This window comes from Chelmon rostratus, chromosome 12 (assembly GCF_017976325.1).
Source record: "Chelmon rostratus isolate fCheRos1 chromosome 12, fCheRos1.pri, whole genome shotgun sequence".
In the NCBI taxonomy this organism is placed as follows: domain Eukaryota; kingdom Metazoa; phylum Chordata; class Actinopteri; order Chaetodontiformes; family Chaetodontidae; genus Chelmon; species Chelmon rostratus.
In genome coordinates, this window is record NC_055669.1 from 15778594 (window position 1) to 15801390 (window position 22797).

The 22797-nt window shown below is 42.5% G+C and overlaps 1 protein-coding gene across 2 annotated transcripts in view; it reads right to left on the reverse strand.

Annotated features, from left to right (window-relative positions):
* The window catches only part of LOC121614478 (adhesion G protein-coupled receptor L2-like), an 87202-nt gene that overhangs the window by 6036 nt on the left and 58369 nt on the right, over nt 1-22797 (reverse strand). For both annotated transcript variants that reach the window (XM_041948346.1, XM_041948345.1), the window contains exons 8-19: nt 21235-21420; nt 15110-15293; nt 13383-13505; nt 11878-12083; nt 11188-11361; nt 9350-9556; nt 7947-8167; nt 7113-7179; nt 4395-4486; nt 2947-3115; nt 1724-1852; nt 407-503 (exon numbers count right to left, since the gene is read on the reverse strand). In XM_041948346.1, the coding sequence (XP_041804280.1) occupies nt 407-503; nt 1724-1852; nt 2947-3115; nt 4395-4486; nt 7113-7179; nt 7947-8167; nt 9350-9556; nt 11188-11361; nt 11878-12083; nt 13383-13505; nt 15110-15293; nt 21235-21420 (1855 nt within the window). The remainder of the gene's footprint in view (nt 1-406; nt 504-1723; nt 1853-2946; nt 3116-4394; nt 4487-7112; nt 7180-7946; nt 8168-9349; nt 9557-11187; nt 11362-11877; nt 12084-13382; nt 13506-15109; nt 15294-21234; nt 21421-22797) is intronic.

Genomic DNA, 22797 nt, shown 5'->3' on the forward strand with positions numbered 1-22797 from the left:
AACCCCCGCCTCCACGCTGATGATCACTCTGGGGCGAAGACGAGTTAGGAGGCTGCTGCACAGTCTGGGTCGTTAGGGTCTGAACTCAAGTCCTCATCAGTAACATTCTGTGCCACCTCTTCCTCTGTCTCTGTTCCTCTCCTTTCACACGATCCCAGTGAAGCAGGAAAGTGCAGGAAAAAAAAACGCTGCGAACTTCACAGGCGGCATTTAACGCTGTTTTTTTTTTGATTGCTTAAAAGAGAAATGCAACATTAAATGGGGTCTTATCCTCCTCTTTTTCCGAGCTGCCACAGAGCCATGTAAGCTGCATCCATTGAAGTGTTTACTGTGAATTCAGAGCTTCATCACAAAGAGAATGGAGCATGTGTCTCGTCTGCTGGTGGTGGAAGAAACGGCTGCTTACCCTGGTTGAGTGTGGAGGTGCTGTTTATGTCTCCAGAGATGAAGGAGGACTCCGACTGCTTCCTCACAGTGTCGTTCCACATCCGCCTGATGCGGCTCTGGGTAGAGAGAAAGGCAGCCATTGATCAGGACTCAACGTAGTGCCGCTGTCATTCAAGGCTCCTGGCCTTGAGGATTGAGTGGCAACACGATTAAACTCACCCACTGCTTGATGACACGGTTGTGCTACGGTAATACAGAGCATGAACTATTGATCCAACCGATATCAAAAATGAATCTTACAGCTTGTAATATGAGACATCGGCCCTGAGCAGCTCTTTGTTCTGTGGACAGTAAAAGCAGAAACTACCGGCAGATTCCCAGAAGTGCTCTTAAGATTGTGCAGATTATAGACCTGTATGTCCAATTGAAGGATATTTTCTTATGTTATAAAATTCTCTCAGTTTCTTTTTTTTCCAGGTTATTCTGTCTTGACCATGGCAACAAAGAAAAGTTTTATATACTGAGGCTGGCGACACCGTGCTGTAACATATTCTGATGTAAAAGAAAAAGTTCCATCCCTCGATACACAACCTTGGCCGTCTAACAGCTTGATAATGAAGCCAAACATCACAAAGTGAAGCAAAGTGCTGCGCTGACATTTCTATTTCAATGTCCAAACTGTGTATTTAGCTGAAGGAATCAAGAGCTTTACGATTTTAAAATTTAAGGGAAAGGTTGGAAATAAACTGAGAGCTTTACTGAAGGATGACCCTTTTAAAACGGGCCATGACAAAAAAAAAAAAAAAAAAAAAGCGACACAAAGCCTGCTTTTGATGAATGGTTAAAATTAATGACGGACATTGCCTCTTTTGAATCTTTAATCACAAGAGCTAATAATTACCAAGGGAAGTTTTATGAAGTCTGGTCTCGGTATTTAATGGCTACAAAGAAAGAAATAGATGAAAATATCTCTGCCTTTTCCCTTTTTTTTAATGAAAATGTGCTACTTAATTTATGTTGTCTTTTTGTGGTACTTTATTATTTATACTTTATAGTGTGCTTGTATGAGTTTCTGAGCGATAATGGAGCTCTATGGCACAGAAGAATTAACTACAGTATATTAGGTTTGGGTTCACAGACAAATACTTAATGGGATCACCAGATCACCAGACATGTCCCTTAGGGAAGTAAAAAACAAACAAACAAAGCAGTCCAGAAAACAACTAATTCTGCTGGCATATAATTAACTGGAATGAACATTTACATATAAACCTTCTCATGTGGTTTTCTAAATCCTGAACCCTGATGTATCTGATGTCCGCTGGGGTGTGCGTACCTGTGTTGCGGATGAGTAGCGGGCCGTGGATCGAGACGTGGCTGTTTTGGCTGAACTGTGGGGGCCCTCAGGCGGCAGCGCGCCGCAGCACTGGGACTGACGGAAACACTTGCTGTACTCTTTGCGGACCTGCAGAGGAACAACAGATCAGGACAGACTCAGCATACGGGCAGAGACGCAGTCACCCCCCCATGAGAGATCCATCCATGGGCGATCCCAGCTGACGCTGAGAGGCGCAGGACCCCATGGCCAAGTCGCAGTCACACCATTCACATTCATACCTATGGGCAATGCAGATTCGCCAATTACCCTAACCTGTCTTTGGATTGTGGCAGCAAACAGGCGCACCCGGGGGAAACCCACACAAACACACTGCACCGGGCCATGCCCCCCCCCCTTGAGAGATGCAAATCCCAAATCTTTATCAAAATGCCATCCAGCTGACAGCAGTTTAAATGCCACATCTGTAAGGACAGGGATAACAAACACTGTGATAACATGTTGAAATATTGCAGAGAGGAGGCCCTTTGATATGTGGGGTGCCAAGTGAGAATGAATAAATATCATGAAATGCTGCAATACTAATATTTACAGATCCACACCTGCAGTACAGGGATTAAATAGATTTGGAAAGAAATGGGTGATTCTTGGCAGTGTCGTGATTAAACTGTGTGAAAGTAAAGCTGCAACTAATGATCATTTTTATCATCAATTAATCTGCAGATTATTTTCTTAATGAATTGTTTTGTCTTTACAATTAGTCACCTGAGCGACAGGCGATGTTTTCAAAACGTCTTGTTTTGTTAGATCAACAGTCTGAAACCACCGGGCCTCAATTTATCATAAGACAAAGACACCTGAGAAGCTGAAACAAGCTAATTTTTGGGCCCAAATTACTTTCTGCCAATTGACTAATTGTTGTTAAATTGATTGAACTCTCCATCATACTATAGATTAATCTTTAATTGTTTGTTTGGTCTAAATAATAAAATGAATGTCACACTTTTTAAGGTGATGTTTTCAAATTCCTTGCTTTCTCTGACCCACAATCCAAAAACAAAATAATATTCAAGTTATAGCTACATATATACATATAATAAAATAAAAACAATAAAAACAGAAAATCCTCTTCACAAACGACTTGTTGATTGATTTATTAAAAATCTGCAGTTCGACGAATCACTTTAATAACGTGAGGCGAGCGACGGAGGACAGAATCGTACCTTTTTCTGGAGGAGGCAGTGGAAGATGAAGATGAACATCCCTTGCAGGGTGTTGAAGATCGTAAAGAGGTAAGCCATCACAATGGACGATTCATTGAGGAAGAACAAGCCAAAGGACCACGTGAGCCCCAACAGGCAAAGAAGGGCAAAGGCTCCCAACACCCACGACCTGCGAAAGAGAAAGAGAAGAGCGATATGAAAAAAGTGACACCGCAAAACTGCAGTAGATTCCATCTTTGCTTTGTTTGCCGTTTGTTTGCTCCTGGACAAAAAGCAATAAACCCTCAAAGAAACCCTCTTTTGCCATTTTCCTCACAGAGAACTCACACTAGAGGCAGCATAGCGTATAAATGCCAATACAACGTTTTATGACGGCTGTGTTTCTGTATTTGACACTTGAGTCAGGAAATATTTCCTTGGAGCTGTGTGGCTGAAGAGACTGCACACGCAGCAGGTTTGCAGGAAAGCCTGGAGGAAATAAGATAACTGCACAGTCACTCTCAACGACGATGGCCGCTCGTTATTGATACACGAGAGAGAGGCGAGCCACCCTGAGATGGGTGAGAGGCTCCGCAGAAAGACGAGAGGCAGCGTTGAGATCGATGGCTGATTGATCCAGTTTTTGGTGCTTTTTATACAATTATTATTATTTTTTAATCTAAATAATCAAACAAAATGCAACCAATTACTACACTTTACCAGCTTCCTTTTTTGACACAGAAAACCCAAGCACAAAGCGGATTTGAGGTGGATCCTAATTAATGACAGTTAATGAGTTTTGACTTCTTAGGATAATGTGTGAAATCCAGCATCCTCTAATGCGGCTTCCTGTGTGCTAAAAACAAACCTGAACGCCAATTCAATGCCCTTTTTTGGGTTTGGACCAAAACTCCGAGCGGCTGCCTAAAAATCATGCGCCCACATAGCATGTGTTGGCCTGCCCTCAAACATATTGTCGAACAAGAATCCAGGCACTGAAATATACAGGGACTTGTCTTTTTATCGAGCAAATGCAGCCCACTGGAAGCGGTGAGATGAGAGGGGCTTCTTTCCGTTTTTACCGTCTTTTTAAATCTACGAGGCACAGTAGAGTCAGTCTTCCAGGGAAGCCTGTAAACTATGCCAGCACAGCAGCAAAGACATACCAAAGGTCAGAAATGCAGTTATGAAGAAATAAAAAAAAAGGCAATATAATCCTTCATAGTGCAAATATGGACATCATAAAATGGACTAAAAAGGCAGCACCTATACGAGACAAAATTAAATCTGAAAGGGAAGAATATTGGTCTGGTCGCGTTTAGGAGAAGAGAAAATCAAATAAAACGTGTTGGTCAAAATGCAGCTTTTGAAAAATTCAGGAGGGAGGCAAAGGCGCATATTATTTTTCTTTTCGCGCACGCGAGCCACCGCAGCGCGGCCTCCTAATCTCCCCGAGTGACACCCCTCACCTGATACCCCCCAGCCTGGACGAGTCGGGTTTCATGGAGGTGGAGTGCTTCACCATCTTGAACATCGTCACCACCAGGAAGATGACATTGACCTGTCAAAACAGATGCGGATCAGGGTTAACAGACTGCACTTAGAAAAGCATCCTGTTCCTGCTGCGGTGGAGGAAGTATTCAGACCATTTACTTAAGTAAAAGTACTGATACCACACTGAATTTATGCTACAGAATACAAGAAGTGTGCTACTTGTGTAATCAGGAAAATGTACTTCAAGTAGTACAGAAACAGTACAGAAGCATTCGTTGGAGATTGTTATACTATATATACTATTACATATTATATCATTAACATATAAGAAACTCATTAGAATTATTTTATACAGGACTTCAACTGATGATTATGCTCATTATGGTTAATTTTCTTGTTTGTAAAAATTTAGAAAACAGCGAGGAGCCGAACGTGACACCATCACAGCGCTTCTGCTGTCCAACCAGTCGTTCACACTTTGAAATCACTGCAAAGAATATTAAAATATTTTTAAATGAAATGCAGAAAATCCTCACATTTGAGAGGCTGGAATGAAGAAATGTCTGTGGGTTTTTTTTGCACTAAAAGACGACTTAAACAATCATCACATCCACTAATCGATTAATCAACCAATTGTTTGGGCTGTACTTGTTGTTGGGTAATTTAATCAATAACAAATGATCATATTTTATGAGAGTAACTAAAGCTGTCAGAGGCTGGTACGGAAATAAAAAGTACAACATTTCCATCTGACATGAAGCGGAGTAGAAGTATAAAGTGCCATGAAAAGAGAATACTCAAGCACAAGTAGCTCAAATGTGTACTTAAGTGCTAACCTCCGTCATTATGTTTGGAGTGTTGCTTAATCTATAGTGGTTTTGCTTTAATAACAAGCACCAACTCCAGCATACCTTCACTGAGAGGAATAAAAAAGTATTATGTCTCTGTGCAGATCACAAAGTGCATTCGCAAAGAAAAACAACAATAGTGAGGGTTAGCACTTTGGTCCACTTCACGCAGCTCTGGCCTTCAGCATGAGCTGCACTGAACGCTTCCTTTCCCTCCTTTGTTTGACATTCGAGTCTATCCCGAATCACAGATCCTCACTGAATATGAGAATGTATATCTGTCGAAGTCCAAACAGATCTCATGTAGCAAAAACAAAAGCTCCAGAAAAGCAGAGAAAGGAAAGAGCGGAGCTGAGTGCCACATTTTAGAGACATTTTTCACTGAAGCCAGGAAAAACACTGAAGTGATTCAAGCCATACATGCAGAAAGATTTCCATGCTCTCAGGATGTTTCTCTGTAAGCACTGCAGGGCCTGTGGCCACCGAGGGAAAGGCAGGAGATGTGCTTCAATTTGGCTTGATACCATATTAAACCTTTGAAATGCACTTCTGTAAATATTCAATGAAAACAAGTACATATCCGGATTTTCACATTATTAAAAACTTCTTTGCCATATCTGCTCTGAGCTAGCATTTTGAAAGCGTGACCAATCTACTGGACATAAAGGAAAATAAAGGACAAGAAGCATGAGCTGGCAAGAAAACAAAGCCGATGGATCTCCGTGTAGTGTTCTCAGTTCATCAGATACTTCATTTTCTTCTGTCTCTAAATGGAAACAACAAGAGTGCGAGTGGAAAACAGATGGAAATCGACAAAGAAAGATGGAAGAAGAAGGAGTGGCTAAGAAGACAGAAAGAGGCTTTTAGATCACAGCTTAGAGTAATGCCGAGTTTTGTCTCCCAGCCACTGGGGCCGATTTACGTCCGCATGAGTCGAGTGGCTGGAGATGCATTTAACACACCCGCAAGAGATGACACAGATCCGATGAGACAGACAGACAGACAGACAGAGAGCGAGGCGAGGAGGCAGGGAGGCACTCTGCAGAAAAAAGAGGCAAACTACATATGGACTCCCCCTCATGCCCGGTCTCCAAGGGACTGTCCTCTACAATATTCAGGTCTCTGGCTTCTCTGCCAAATACAGCACACACAAAAAAAAACAGCACTGCCGACGCAGCACTTTGGTTTTACATGTATTTACAGTGTATGGACAGATTTACATGTGTGTTAAAGTATGCACCTCTATGGATACACTGTGTGTGTTTGTTCAGGCCTGCGCGCATGCATTCCTGCATGCATGCGTGCATGTTGTGAATGTGTGTGAGTGCGTGCGCACTGCGAACGCCCAGCACACCACATGAAATATTAAAAGGTGAAGACGGAGATGTCCGCGTGCTGGGATTGGCTGGGGATGTGTCATGATCCTCAGCAGGGCTATGAGCTGTGGTAATGGTTGTCTGGCCCACCCACTCATTACTTCCATGTTCACCCCCCCCCCCACCACCACCATCACCCTTGTTTTCCCACTGAGCAAATGACCTTCATGCCTGAGACGATTTCTCCTCCTGATTGCAGGAGGGGAGTATTCTCTAGATGTACAGCAGGACCAAACAGCTTTAAGTTGTTACCGCTCACCAATTCTGATTTCAGAGGATTTCATAGCTGAGTGGACACTGATGTCCTCGTGTCAGCTATAATGGGACCACTTTCCTTTCATGCAAATTGATCGGAGAAAGCAGAGCTAAGAGGCTGCCAGCACAGAAAATCTATAAACTGTTTTCAAAGCCTTTCTTAGAACGGAAAAAAAAAAAAGCTATCACACACGTGCACAAAATTACAACTTACCACAATTATGAAGGTTACGGGTCCGATGAAGCTCCAGATGAAATGGTTATCAACCCTCAGCCAGCATCTGTGGGGTGCAAAAGGTGATATCAGTTCATTAAATCATCTCATTGCCAAAACAAAGTTGTGTCTCATCGATCAGGGCCCAGCGGAGCAGGATGGATGATAGGCCGCCGCAACAGAATAGAGACTTCTCTGACCACAGAGAAGAAAACCCGACCTTGAGGGAGTGTTGGCCTCGCGCCATGAGAAGCTGCAGTCTAAAAGCCAGCGGTTATTGGTCTCATGACTTCACAGTCTGCAAATGTCCACAAGTGTGGGATGCCGGACTGTGTACCCAAGACTCTGAACAGTAAACAAAGTATTGTAGACAATGCAAGAATGAATTGCACCTCGGCCTGTGTTTATCACCAGGAAGCAGCAATGAAGTGAAGACTACAGCAATAAAAATGGAGTTTACTTTAATCCCATAAATTAGAGGATTGCAGTCTTACAAATCATAAAGCTTGCTGCTTGGATGAAGACCAGCGGAGAAGTGCATAAACTTTTAACTGACAAGGGCGGCAATTACCCACATGCAAAGAATAAAAACCCAGCAGGCCAGTGCGGCTAGCCGGCGCATTCATTAATGTTGCGGCTTTGCTCGCAGTCTCTTCTTTAAGCAGTGACAGGGTGTAAATTTGCCAAGGGCCAGAGGTGGACCACTCTTTGTGATATTACCATCATTAGCACATACAGTACATGCATGCTGTGTGGGTTTGTCTTGATGAGGAGACGGGAAGACTAATGCTCCTGATTTTAATTCCGCAGAAGGAAAAGTGATGCCACACTCACGCTCGCTGTGTGCCGTAGCTTCTGTAGTCGATGGCTGCCGAGATGCCCACCACCACAGCCGGGATGAGGTACCCGGAGACGTAGTAGTACTTCCTTCGCGAGAACTCGCTCTCGAACACCTCGACCAGCATGAGGTACAGCTGCACGCCCTCCAGGCACATCCAGGCGAACGCAGCCAGGAAGCAGAAGTGGAGAACGCCGGCGATGATGGAGCACACCAGCTGACAGGAGGACACATGCAGGCGTTACACACAAAGATAAGAGGTGCAGAGGGATGATTTGGGTTCAGCTGAATCTGACATTTCCTACTCACTCAGAATGACTGATTATTACTTACCCAATTTATGCTATGTTTAAAAGTTCATTGACTTTTAAACTCAATAGCCCAGCTTAGCTAGATTACATTGTCTACAGGAAAGCTGCTCTGATCAATGCTTTTGATTGGGTCAGTTGACTTTATTTAATGTAAAAGAGGTCACTTTAGTTTTTCAGCATATTTCACCTCAATATTTTGTTTTTATGGCCCACAGCTTTATTGTTTTGGTTTTTCCGGTCCCAGGAGGCAGCTATTTTCAGTGAAAACCCTTCGATAAACCTGCTGTTCACTACCTGCCAGAACACACACAAACCAAGTTCCCATCAGGTGAACATAGTGCTGCATTTAGATGCTGAGGAGCCACATATTACCCTCAGGAGTTCATAGAGGCAAAATCAGAGCGAAAAGGAGAGCGAACGCTGGCCTAACATCCATCAGTCAAATGGCCAAAAATAACATTTTTTACTTTTAATCTTATTTAAACTTTTTCTAAATTTATTCATTATGTTGACAATTTCCTGATCAACTCAGGAGTGAGATTACAGTATATGTGAAAATGAATGTTTGATAAAAAATGTAAAAGCACAAACACTAATTTAAGAATTTAAGAATGTGTATCTTTCTATCCCAAGTGGTATGGTTCCCATAATTGTTCAAAAAATGAGCTAAGATAACGTCGCTAGCCGACAAGCATGCAATAATATATATACGAAGGCATCCATTCTAGTAATAAAGAATGTACAATTTCCCCAAAATCCACTCACAGACAGAGATGATGTAGAACTGTGTATAAAATCATGCATAGAATACTTCTACATCTCAAAATGGTGCATCCATTTAAAAAAAGGCAAAAAAGAAAACCATCAATCATAAATCATCCTGAGTATGAATATTTCACTGAGAATCAGTGCTGTAGATCTTTAAGTATAAGCAGATACAGAATAGATATGTGGTATTTTAATCTTATCCACTTAAAGAAAAATTGAGGGAGAAGAAATTCAAGTGTTTAAAGGTTAATCACAGCAGATGAGCCCATTCATCAGCAGACTGAAAGTCAAAACCCTCTGCGGCGTAATTTCCCCGGTACCTTTGGTTCTGTCATGTTGATGCCCACGAGGTAGACGAGCTCGCCGATGAAGAGGTTGAGGCAGAGGTTCTTGTGGATGGTGTTTCGGTCGCTTTGCAGACCCCTGAAGAAGCAGAAGGTGAAGAGGCTGATGGCGAGGCAGACGAGAGACACGGCGATGCCCATCCGCGTGATGACGGTCAGAAGAAGCTCGTGGACGCTCCCGTCCTGAGGAGGGACACACACGACAGACTGGCCTTCAGCGCCACACTCTTCATCATGATTGGTGGCATTTAAGCACATTTAGCTATTTTAGTTGAAGTGCATACGGACCTGTCGGAAATATCATTGCTATACATGGTTATAACGAAAATGTATATTTCTAAGCGAGTCCTTAAAGGATAGGTTCACAATTTTTCAAGTATGTCTAAATAATAATATTCATGTGCTTATATGGGTACTGAGACAAGGTTTGCTTGCTGTAATCATTCCTACAGCTCATACTGGCTCTTAAAAAGTGCCTTTCTAATGCACTTTCAATGGAAGAGATGTGGGACAAAATCCAGAGTCCTTGTTCTGTGCAAAAATGTTTATTTGAAGCTAGCATGAGGCTTCAGCAGTCTAAGGGGAAAAATCAAGTAGATATCTTCCAAATTTTAGTCTTTTTAGTGCAAAAGGCCTCTTTTGCACTAAAAAGGCGGAAACTTTAGACTTGATTTGTCCAAGTAAGACTGTTTTTAAGCTACTGTCATCTATCTTTGCTTAAAACGAATGAAATGAAAAGAGTCACACTGAAAGAGCTTTAGGAAGGGATTTTTTAAAATACAATTTAGTTACAGCTGTTAAAACCAGCAAAATTGATTCAATGCACATATGGACGAGTGAGTAGTGTCTTAAGACCGACTCGATCCTTCAACCCGATTGTACCTGATGACATCTGGCACTCAAACTGAACACGCTCAGGTCGCATTATGGGGCCCATGTTACAGAAAGTGACATCAGTTGAAAAACCGCCACAAAGAACCGCGACCATGCGATGTGACGTCCACATGTGGGTTCTGTTTTTGAGGTCAAATCCCGCCGAGTTTCAGAAAATCAAAAACGGAGCACGTTTCAAGACGGGCACCAGGCAAATGTGAAAATAGCAGACTCGACCATGCAAAATATCACTCAAGGGCATGGTGGCCTGAAAGTGAGGCAATTCCTCCTGTGACATGTGTAATTTTATTGAGAGCAGGAGTTGCAGTTGAGGTGATGTGTCGGGAATCGGTGTGAGGCTCGGCCTAGCCATGGGGCTCTGGTTTCAAGCTGTGGTTAAGGTTGAGGTTAAGACAGATGACAGGGACAGAGTTCATGAGCTGGGACTTATTATTAAATGAACCACAAACTTATCCTGCACATTTATTACTGGCAAGGTCCTTGCTTCACATGCTATTTATCATGTAATTGGATTGTAATTGCATTTTGCGACCAAATGGATCCTGAACCACTTCAAGAGGGGTGGAAACGTAAGTTAAAGCAGAGGTTATACTGTTTCCCATGATTCTCAGGGACATATGCACGGGGGAATATTAGACACGGACCATAGGTAAAATATAATTACTTCTGATAGTGGTATGGCACTTCCTATCCTGATCCACAATCTCGCTCTTTTAAAGTGACAGCCCGCTTCCTTTTCTCCACCTCTCCCCTCCCCCTCCTCCACCCCTTACCTTCTCCTCCAGCAATAATCTAATTATCTCCACTGAAATGCCATTCTTGTTCGTGCCGTGTGTGCACAAATCTATCAGCGAGACGGAAGAGCAACTAACTGAGACAGAAAAATAGCTCGTGCAAGGCGCATGGAGAGGGCCACTTACCACATTTCCCCGATGAGCCATGAGGATGGCAAAGTTGGTCAAGTGACTGCAGGAGCAAGTGGTGTGGCTCTTGTTGGTCTCCAGCAGTTTACAACCCTGAGTGGACCAGTATCCCATCATGCTGCGCTCTGAATAATTCCAGAAGGAACAGTTGGGATTGTAGTAGTGCTCCTTCTACACACACAGAGAGAAAAGAAAACGATGAAACATATATGAACACGCGCTGCAATATGCATGATTGTACACAAACACAGCCTGTATATTTCATATCTGCAACTGTAAGGAACAAGATGTCATGATGGATGTGCTGACTGCATTTAATCGTGCTCGTTTTGCCAATTATCATCTGTGCACTTACAGTTTTTTAAATGTGACGGACTGTTGAAAGAAAAGGAGATGAAGGAGATCCAAATAAAGAAATAATCCAGAATAGCACTTTCCAAGGTGAAACGTGGCACAGAAGAAGCTCGACTTGCTTCTCTAAGTCTACTAGTCTACATCTCTGATTAGTGCTCGTCACAAGCCATGACACTTCAGCATAATGTAGATGCTTTCCCTTTACTCCAGCAGTGTTTCAGCAACAATAATACAGCATTTGCCCTTCACTGAGAAAGGCTGTGCAGCCGTTTTCAGTGTTTTAACAGTTCAGCTCTATGGAGTTGTCTGTGGGAGGCTCAGGAGGAGGCTTACATCCAGGTGCTCCAGTGTGAAGATCACGGGGTCGGACACAAACACACGGCTGGACTCCTTGGTTATGGAGGCTGACAGGATGTGGGAGTTGACAGTGAGGGAGAGGTTGCGTTTATTCAGGTCCCCCATTCCCCTCAGTGTGGCGTTCTCAGTGCTGAGGAACTGACCCAGGTGTTTGTACAGCACAAATACCAGCTTGGCCACACCTGCAACCGGCAATAATAAAATCATCAGACATGCAGGGGGAGCGCAAACAAACGAAGTACAAATTACCTTTTGACTGAAAAGAGGTATATTTACTTACTGATATTGTATGAATGTACCAAACCTTAAAGGCTCCACATTTTGAATGAAATGCTCATTTACTTTTCGTGTCTAGAGTTAAAATCAGCCAGCAGGCGATTATCTTAGTTTAGCATAAATGCTGAAAAGAAGGACAAACAGTAAGTGTGGCTCTGTCCAAAATTTTCAGAAATATCTGCCTACCACAAATTCTAAAGCTCACTATTTAGCAGGTAATATCTCAATCAACTAAACAATTGTTTGTTTTAAGGGGAGTTATGTATGGGGCTATTTCTTAGCCATGCCAGTGTGTGTCTTGATTCTTGTCATCATCGTGAGGCTGACAAACAACCAGGAGAGACTCCAGAAGCATACTAATATTTTCTTTAACTTTGGAATAAGCATATTTCCCACAATGTCAAACTATTCCTTTAATGCACTCATTGCTGCCCCCTGTGTCAATAAAATGGCAAACAATTTGCTCTGTTGTTTGCTTAAGGACACGGCTGTAATAGGTGTTTTTCTACCAAAGTACACAGGGGGCAGCAGTAAACCCATTATGAATTTGCACTATAAATGAATTAACACAGCTGGATATAGTGTTGCAACTTCTGCCTATTTGCTGCCATTCTTTTTCCTCAGTGGTCAACTGAGGTACTACAGCAAAAACATTGAAAAAGGTGCATCTCTGCCAGCTTCGCTTTCAAATTTTTGTCTCATTTTAGTGATAAATTAAACAAGATCTTCTCGTTTAATTCTAATAACATGCACCAGAACACTGAATGAAAATTGTAATCTTAATTCTAGGAATACTGTCAATTAATCCAGGTTCATTTTTGATCTTTAGAATGGTTAGTAGGCATATATTTGAACTTTGGACAGAAACAGGCTAGCTGTTTCCTCCTGCTTACAGTTTTTATGCTAAGATAAGCTAAGCTAAGCACCTCACAGCTGTAGCTCTCTGGTTAACATACAGGTATGAGTGTGGTATCAGTCTTCTTATCTAAATCTCATTAAGAAAGCAAATGTGTGGAATGTGTGAGTGTATTTCCCAAAATATCGAACTTATGATTTAAAAATATCTGATGATTGTCCTCATCTTCACTGCAGGAAAGACAAGAAACACATCCGCCAAGAGGAGATTTTATATCAGCAGTCAATTGCTGCAACAACGAAAAGTTCAAAGATGATTAAATGTTTCTGCACCAATTGATCTTTCTCACCGTTTTTGCTGTTGACTTTGACCGTGTTGGAAGAGAGCTGAAGCGATGCTCCACCCTTGCTTGTCTGAGGAAACCTGAAGTCTTGCACCTGACCATCGGTGCTTAACACGTAGACATCCAACACTGAGAGATGATACGAGGTGAGCGGAAGGAGACGAAAAGAGAGAGATAGAAGGAGAGAAATGTATTACTCATAGGCAACATTTAAAAAAGCAGTACATGTTGTTTAATAGAGCTCTACCGTTAAGGCCCAGCAGGGTATGTGTAAAGACGTGGGGTTCATTGTGCCCGTAACAGAATCAAATCTTATTGGCAAAACCCTGTAGAGTGTCATTTACCCAAAAAAACATGTCACTAAGCTGCTGGCTGGCATTGTGAAAGCCTCCAAGGTAAGAGCAAAAGAAAAAATAACAACAAGGGCGGCAATAGAGGATGAGCAAATGCAAGCACACAGCCTACTGCAGCATGAATGTCAAATATTCATAGGATCAAAAATATCATTGAGCTTGTACTTTTACTTTTTCTTTCCCCTGTGGGTTCAGATAACTCTGGGCTCGGCGAGCAAATCTCTGAAAATCCTCCAAATTCCTGCAGCCCCTCTCTCCGGTATGCCAGCTGCCGGGTGGTGCTCCCTTTGATGTGTGAAATTACTGAAGGGTCAGGAGGACACACGTATCAGCACACTCCCGCCCATCAGAAACGGCCTCACTTCCTCAGATAGATGGCTTCTGACAGACGGAGACGAGGAATTGTTCTCTGGTTGCTCTCCCCCTCTGTCTAGTTTTTAGCTCTCTCTTCGCTCTCCCTCCCTGTTCCTTCGTCTTGCCCTTGATGCTCGCCTGGAGGTGCCGCTCGGGCTTCGACAAACTGCTAATTAGGAGCAACAATCATTTTCACATTTTTTCCAAATCTTCGAGGGAGGTCAGGTAAGCTGTTCTCTGAGGTTGTGTGTTTCTTTCTATGGCTGTATTTATGTTCCCCTACTGGAATCCTGTCTCCATTGTGCAGATAAGCATGACAAACTCATGAAAACTGCCCGAATGCAGTGATTAAATAGCCAATATGCTGAATATTACACAATGTATTAATCAGTGCTTTTGGTAGAGACAGAGCAACTAGTCCTTATCAGCTTAGCTAACTACCACTTAATGGGAAAGGCTTGGAGGGAACAGATAGAGTGCTGTGTGAATGGAACAATGCCATTCAATTGGTTTCATTGTTTTCCCCCTGAGTGCTGGACAGTTCATCCTGCAGCACACATTCAATGAGGTGGCTTTACGACGCAAGAAAAAGATTAAAAATCAGCGAGCTATAAGACAAAAAGGGCGAGCTGAAGATCATAACCATAGCAACAAAGAGCTATGAGTAGGAATATGACAGTTCACTGCACAAAGGTGACTTAAATGAATGAGATCATGTTGCTAATAAACTGCCTGTGAGGAGACATTTGCTTGGTTTTTTGAGTCAAATCTCTCATTGTGACATCAGGAAGATGTGGCCATTCTTAAAAACAATAGATTGTCTTTGAGGAAAAGCTACACAGGTACCCACCTACCCAAAAAAATAAATAAATAAAAACACCCTGAAAACAATTTTACCACTCAATTTGAAACAATTTTACTGAGAGGAGGTGCACAGCCAAGAAGAAAAACAACCATCAGCATCATAAATTGTGACTGACAGACGTGTACTTTCGTCTGCTTTATGGTTAGTCGAGAGGAACTTACTGATATTCTCTGCAGGCACTTTTACGATCGCTGGCTCGATCAGGTTTTCCGCAAGGACAAACGCCCCTTCCTCCAGTGTATCCAGTAGCATTGTGGCGGCGTGACTTTGTTCTGTGGAATTCATGTCTTTCCAGGATTTCAGAGCTTCCGGCCTCAGGAGGTTGTCCACAGTGTCCACGATTGCCTGTATCCATGGAGACAAGTGAAATGTCAGCTCACTGTTTCCTCCCATCGTAACTTCTGTTTAACAACAATGAGCATGGAACGGACAGCAAATGATAAAAAGAGCATGCATGGCCAACAGTGGCAGGAGTAACAGCGACTCAAACCGAAACATCAGGATCACTTCGACTGAAGACACGAGAGTTCAAGGAAGTCAAGGGTAACTAAAATAATAATGATGATAAAAAATGCAGTATGTATTTTTTAATATTCTGTTTACGAAAAATGGACCTAATCTGAGGAACCCTGTCCTGGACCAATTTCTTTATTGAATAATGTAAAAATGCTTGAGGGGGAGAAAGAAATACAAACCAAATGTTTTCTTTTCCCCTTCATTGGATGAAGCTGTCTACAGTGCTGCATTCTCGGTTCCTGGTTTTAAGCTGCTATTTTCCAAAAGAACAATTATTATGAACAATAGTCCCATTTCCCTAACAGGATCTGCCCATAATGCCCTTGAATGTTGTTCTCCTGGAGGAAAGGGGGCATTATCTTGAAATCCATGTCCAGAGTGGCAATCTGAGTTGAGATGGGGGGAAATTTCTGCTTGTTTTCAATTGCAATCCTTTCATTTCCTGCTTTCTGATAAGGAGTAAGTCAGCAAAACATTCCATAAAACCCACACAAATATCAGATGTTGATAAAACAGGAGTTTCCTTTGACCCTGGCAGGGTGAGTTCATGACTCTTGCCTGACACAATCAACCGCAACGTTGATAACTTTCGAAAATCCCAGATTCAGAATCTAAAGCAACATTTGATGTGATAAATCAGAGTGACAATTTAACCATAGGTGCCATTAACCAGAGCAAGGCCCACCGCAATAACGGTAATTAACCACAACAAGCCCCTGCTCACTGTACCAATTAGTCACAGCTGTGATTATCCAAAACACTAATTGACCACAGACAGGATTATCCGTTGCCTGGAATAACAAGAAGGGGGATCAACCCAAGTCTGCATCAATATATGATTAACCGCAACATTTAACCACTGAGCTCATATTAACCACAGCGATGATGACTTTATCCAGACACAGGGCTCTCAGCGTGTCTTTATATCTCGGGCCGGAGCACAGAAATCAATCTCTGTGGCCCTGACCTTGCAGGCAACTAGAAGCTTGCGAGCTGTGACTATGATGAGAGTTAAGTGTGTGTGTATGTGTGTGAGAGCGAGTAGTGGCTTTTACATGGTCGGAGCCATTACAACCAGACAGACACTAAATGCCCCCCCCGGATGGGCCATCCTCAAAGGACCCATGAAATACTAAAGGGTGGAAGGGGGCTGTCTGTAATTTATGTGGCAGAGGAAGGATCTGTGTTCTGATTGACTCCTCTTTAATTCTCACTTGGGAGGAGGTCACTTTACAAATCACAGGGGTGCTACCATCACGTGGCGGGGCTCGGCGAGCACCCAAACAGCGCTGACCTCGGGAGCCCCAGCAGGCGACAAGCGCTAGCACAAAAACAGGCTAGCAGCTCTCCAAGGCTGTACTTAAATACTGCAGGCACAGCAGTGTTTTGAGATTAACGCTAACGTCAACATGCTCCCAATGACAATGCTGACATGCTGATGTTTTGCATGTGTTTACCATTTTCACCATCTTCGTGTAGCGCATTAGCACGCTAACATTTGCTCAGTAGCGCTAAACACAGGGTGCACCGGAGGCTAACGGAACGTCACATGTGGAACGCCAATTTTCAGGGCAATCTGTTGTTGAGGTGTTTTATCTAAACAAGCTTCACCCATTTCACCCATCAAAGTCTGTTTACAGGTCTCGGCTAGTACGGCTGTACGCGTGGCTCAAGAGTGCAACGTCTGATAAACTGCTTCAAGTGATGTCACCTGAGTCAACATTGGCTGGGGCTGAAGACTGTAGGTTTGAAAATGAAGAAAAACCTGGCATTTGAAAGAAGTAGCCCCCTCCCCACCTCTGCTTGAGACTAGCAATTCGAGGCTAAATTGGGCGCTGCTAGCATAACAATGCCAAATCTCTGCCTGAAATGTTGGCGTAGCCTGCCTTAGTAGCATTGCAGGCAGCACAGACGAAGAAGGCATTGAATAAAAAAGACGATATCCCTCGTTCTGATGCACTGATTTTCTTGACTGATTTTTTTTTTTTTAACCATCCGCTATAGGAATGCAATGCTAAATTGGCGGAGCACTCTTTTAAAGCCACAAATGTCAGCCTCATGGTGGTGGTAGAGGAAAAGCCAGGGGATCACCAAAGTCATTAAAATTCAACCTCCGGGCACCACAAATGTCAGAAAACAAAATTTCATGCCAATCTGTCCAACATATTTCAGTCTGGCCAACATCACCATCCATACAGTCATGCCGCTAGAAAAATAACTAAAAACATTATTACTAAATCAGGTGAGGGAAATGCATCGCCCTTTTCTCTCAGTGAAATGAGACTTCAAGTAAAAACAACCCTCACTTATAGGGAGCCCCCACGAGTACTGAGAAATACAAAATCAGATCATTAGTATTATGCCATGCAAGGCATCTCCTCCCGAGTGTTTACACCATGCCCTTGTCTTTCAGCAGAACCTGTCCAAGGAAACAAATGCTGCCACGGTACATGAAAAGCAAAATGTCTGAGGGAGAGACTGAAAAATCAGAATGGGACACAAACATATTAATGGGCTCAGAAATTAATATCGCAGATAAAACACAACTGCAACGGGAGAGGAGATTTGTTTTTTTTTTGTCGAGGGGACAAGGGAGACTAGAAATTGTACAATGTAAGCAAGTGAAAATTGAGCACACTGCCACTTTGATCACACTTCTAGCTGACAGGGAGGTGCAATTACGACCGTGGGAAGGCAATTATTCACACGACGTATGAAAAGCCGACAAGAGAGACGGAGAGAGAGAGCGAGTCGAGGGGGGGGCGAGAAGGAGAGAGAGAGATACAAATGAAAGGAAGATATACAAGCGATAGCACACAGAGGAGGGAAAACAGGACAAAGACGGAGTGATATTGACGGTGGCATCCTCAGATGGACAGAAGGACAGGAGAACAGACAGCCGAGTCAGATCAGGAAGCAGCCATGTTTGTTACAAGCAAGGCACCAGGCACATACTGTAACAAGACAATGAAGGACACAGAGACAGACAGTGCTGCATGCTGCTGGTCAGGCGTTAGGGATCGGGGTAAAAAAGCAACACGGAAAGCCTAAAGTGGTAGTTATACCTTCATATACGCCCTGCATGTCTTCTCTCTTTTTTGAAGCTTTTCCACACAACAAGAGGATCAAGCACAAAAGACAGATCGTAAGAAAACAGGACGCATTAAATCATGCCACTTACCATGAATTACAGAATTAATAATGAAAAGAAGAAAAGGCACAGGTCTGGATGAGCTACAACCTTGAAGGGATGCATGGAACAGCTCTAAATGCTTTTTTTTTGGGGGGGGGGGGGTTGTTTGAATTATAAATGTGAATATGGATCACATGATAGTTAAGGGAAGAGATGAGAAATGCACAGCAGTGTGGAGGAAAAACTGCTGAGACTGGATTCTGATGCTCCCCCATTAGTGATGCTTTAAAATACATTGAGAAGATAAACAATGTGGGACGAGGTCATTTGCATTTCATGGTATGGAGAGAATAATAGCACTAGCACTAGCTCTTTGTTGGTCTCTTGGCATTAAATAAATCGTCTTCTCTTACTAATTGAGTCAAACTGGAGAAAATCACATACTGTGGCTCTCACACAGAATTTGAAAACAAAGATTTAATTTTTTTTTAACCCAGATTACAACCACCACATCATAAATACTTCTTACAAACACACACAGGAAACCGAAATGTTTCTTCAACCAAGACTGCTCCCACGCACACCACCATTTACTTGTTGATTTGTGGGAAAGGGCTGCATGAAAATTAAAGTATCATAACATTTTTTTTGGGTAAGTTTTAGCTCCTTGAATACATATATATACATGTATACTGAACTTGCTGTTTTTTTCTGTTTGTTTTCTAATACATGCGGTGTAGTTTGTAGATTTTCAGGTGTGTTTTTCCCTTTCATTGCGAGCACCCATTGCCTTTCATTGATATTAATTGACATGTTAATCCTTTGGCATACTATATACTATACACACACACACACACACACACACATATATATATATATATATATATATATATATATATATATATATATATATATATATATATATACTATACTTGCTCAAATAGCCCTGTATGCACTTACACACATGAGGTTGCAGCTGGCTTCCTGCAGTGACCTGATTTCTTCGTCGCGTAAACGAGAATGACAGTTTCAATAATCAGGACAGGGGAATCAGGGCAAACCTGACTTCCTGATTTGGAAAAGGCTGATTTCTTGGCCATGCATTAAGGTAACTGGGTTTCTTTCTTTGTTCTACTGCTCTCTCTGGTGGAAAATTTCAAGTCTTTTTTACACAAGCACCAAACCTTCAGGGCTGAACAGAGAAGCCATCATCGAAGTTGCAAAAACTCCAGTTCCTTGAATGCCCACTTGAGGCTGGCTCCAAAAGTGAGTCAATCCCCATAGACCCTCATATAAAAATGCCCACCCTTATAGCAGAAATGAACATATTTAGAGCCTGGTTCAAAAAATGCTTTTGCTCTCTAGTTAATTTCCTCCTTCATAATAACTGTACAGAGTGTGAATCTTTATATAATTCACTTGTTTAAAATATACTAAGGCTTAAAGTTATGACAGTGATGCCACCAAGTCATACAGTAAACCTGTGAATCACTGCAAAGAGGCTAAACCAGAACAAGGAACCATGGCAAGAAACACCTATACTGTACATAAAGTAGTGTCTGATTTTACAAAGTAACCTGGTTTCTTGTGTCTGCATTAATTTTTGTCAGAGTTGCATTATTGTTGCAGAGTAAAGTAGTGCAATTAAACTGAATTAACAAGCAGAAATAATGCATTTCTTACAAAAATTAATGCAGGCTTGATGTTCACTATGTAAGATTCCACAACTCAAGCAAGTCTGCTAATACAGTTGTAAATTTTAATATCAGCCAGAAATGAATGGGAAGGAGTGGCTCCCTGGAACAGTAGAAAGACAAAATCAAAAACACAGCAGCATGGTTTGCAGAATAGTAAGTACTGTGTGATGGTGTGATAAAAAAGTGCATGTGATTTTAAGTTAAGACAATAGAACTTGCAAAATCACTTTTATGGTCCTTTAACCTCTGTCATTGTTGCTTGTAATCAGCCAATCACACGGTAGTGTTGCTGTGATGTACAAGTCACTACAACACCATCAGCGCTGCAGTGACAAACCTATTTGCACTCAAACGCACTTCAAATGCAATAATAGCAATGTAGCTGTCTGAACATTAGGGTACAAACAACGGGCATCATTTTGGTGCAAATCACTTTGTTTACGGAGCAACTGCTGTCTCGAAAGTCTGAATAACAATCTAATTTTTCAAACTGTCACTCATCTCTCCATGGAACTGCCAGCAGCTGAGAGTTGTAGGTACATCTTAGGCCTACTCTTTTCTCGCTGAGTGCTCGCAGAGGCTCCAGGGGAGACTTCCACACATGTCAGCAATGAAGAGTTATTCTTTGTGTCGGTGGGGGGCTCATGGCCATTAGCTCCTTAAGGTAGAACTGCCAGGTGAGCCTGTGTTTCCAAAGCCGGTAATTACCAGGGAGCTGTAGAGGAATGAGCTTCCCCTCAGGGCAAGACCTGCCTCTCTAGCCCCCTCACCTGAGACCGCGTGTGTGTCCATGAATGTGTGTGTGTGTGCATGTACTGTAAGTGAGCGCATGTGTGTTGCGCATATTGGTAGGTGTCCTGCTAATGAATGTCCTCATGCTGACACAGAGTTGGGCCAAAAGGGCGACAAGGTTTAGTTCAGACAGGAATTTTCACAGTACCTTGTTGAAGCTGCGTCCAGCTGAGTCTTTCTCGCTGGGCCTGAGCTCCTGCAGCTGAGCGTCCAGGATATCCACGAGCTGCTCCATCAGGCGCACCGAGGAGCTGACGTCTCCTGCAAACACCGGGCCCTGTGTGTGGCGTGCCAGCTCATTGGCTAAATTAGCAGCATTTTCGCCACTTCGAATCTAAAAACAGCAACGAGGAAAACGTAGGTGTCAGTGAAGCGTCAATGAAGCGGTCCTGAGATGGTTTGCGAAGCTGAAATAATGTATCCCACATACACCTCGGAGTCATAATCCATTGTGACAGGGCCTGTTCATAATGAAAGTCAGTGTATGAATGTAAACACAGGAAATTGCAGCATAACTGCAACGCATAAGATGAAGGAAAGAAAAAAGGAAAACAACTCTGCAATAATGATAGAAATGTTCTACCTCTTTGGTGCACCAATGTGCAGTGACTGAGCTGTGACCCAATTTCCGACTAAATACTAATTCTTTACAGGGTACGCTATATACTAATGTTCATGGTATGATGCTTTTGCAGTTAGTGCACAAGAAATCAATGTGCTTTTCCATTTTGTACGAAGAGGAAATGAAGCATTACATGCACAGACGTCAATTAAAAAGCAACTTTGGAATTCCACTGCCAATTAAAGTTCACAAAGAGAAAGCTAATGCAGCTAATGTCTTATCATACAGACCATAATTACAGGAGGCAGAGTGGGAAAAACATTCATACCATTCAGCCTCCAAGGTGTAATTCCTGAGTCAGAGATACAAGAAATTTCTGACAGCTGTGAAATCTCCCACTTGGTGATGTGAACTACAGAAGTGTTAACAAACTGGTAGCACAATGGCTGTAGGCAATTACATTACAATGCTACCACAATCAGTTGAGCCAATTATACACTTGTTGTATCTGGTTTCACTTGTTCAAGAGCAAATATGTACACTGTCTCCAGTATCACTACTGGCTAGCGATAGGTATAAGCATCTTCGAATAATACCTGAACATTCCTAAACTGGGATAACATGAGATTTTCGCATTCTTCCCATTGTACCAACAATGCTTTTGTTCTTCCGATCGTTCTGAAGCTAAATGTTTCAATGCTTTGCGTCTGTGAGTAGCTTCTATGCGCTCCTTCTGCATTGTAGGAAAATGGGTCTTTCACAAAACCTGCTTATAATTTGTAGTGTAGTATGGAATCGGGGAACACTCCTTCAGTTAGTCATGTCTTTATTTCCCAAAAAGCCCGCTGCCAACACCATGTCTGAACCTGCTGCACGCTGAACATGTTTTTCAGGTCAAGAGCAAAAAGCATCTCTTCCTTAGAATGCAATATGTTGTGTGTTTGCTGTGCATTACGGCCCGTTCAGGCTACTGAAGCCCTTATCTGTGCATCTACATTAGATTTCTAGCTGCATGACTGTTGAACATCAAAGCAGACAAGTCAGTGAAGAAAGGAGCTCTGGCTCTTTGATTCTCAGTAACTGACTGCAGAACTTGGCATTTACTTCTGATGTTTTAGATAGCTTGTTTCTTTCTGCTACCACTCTGTA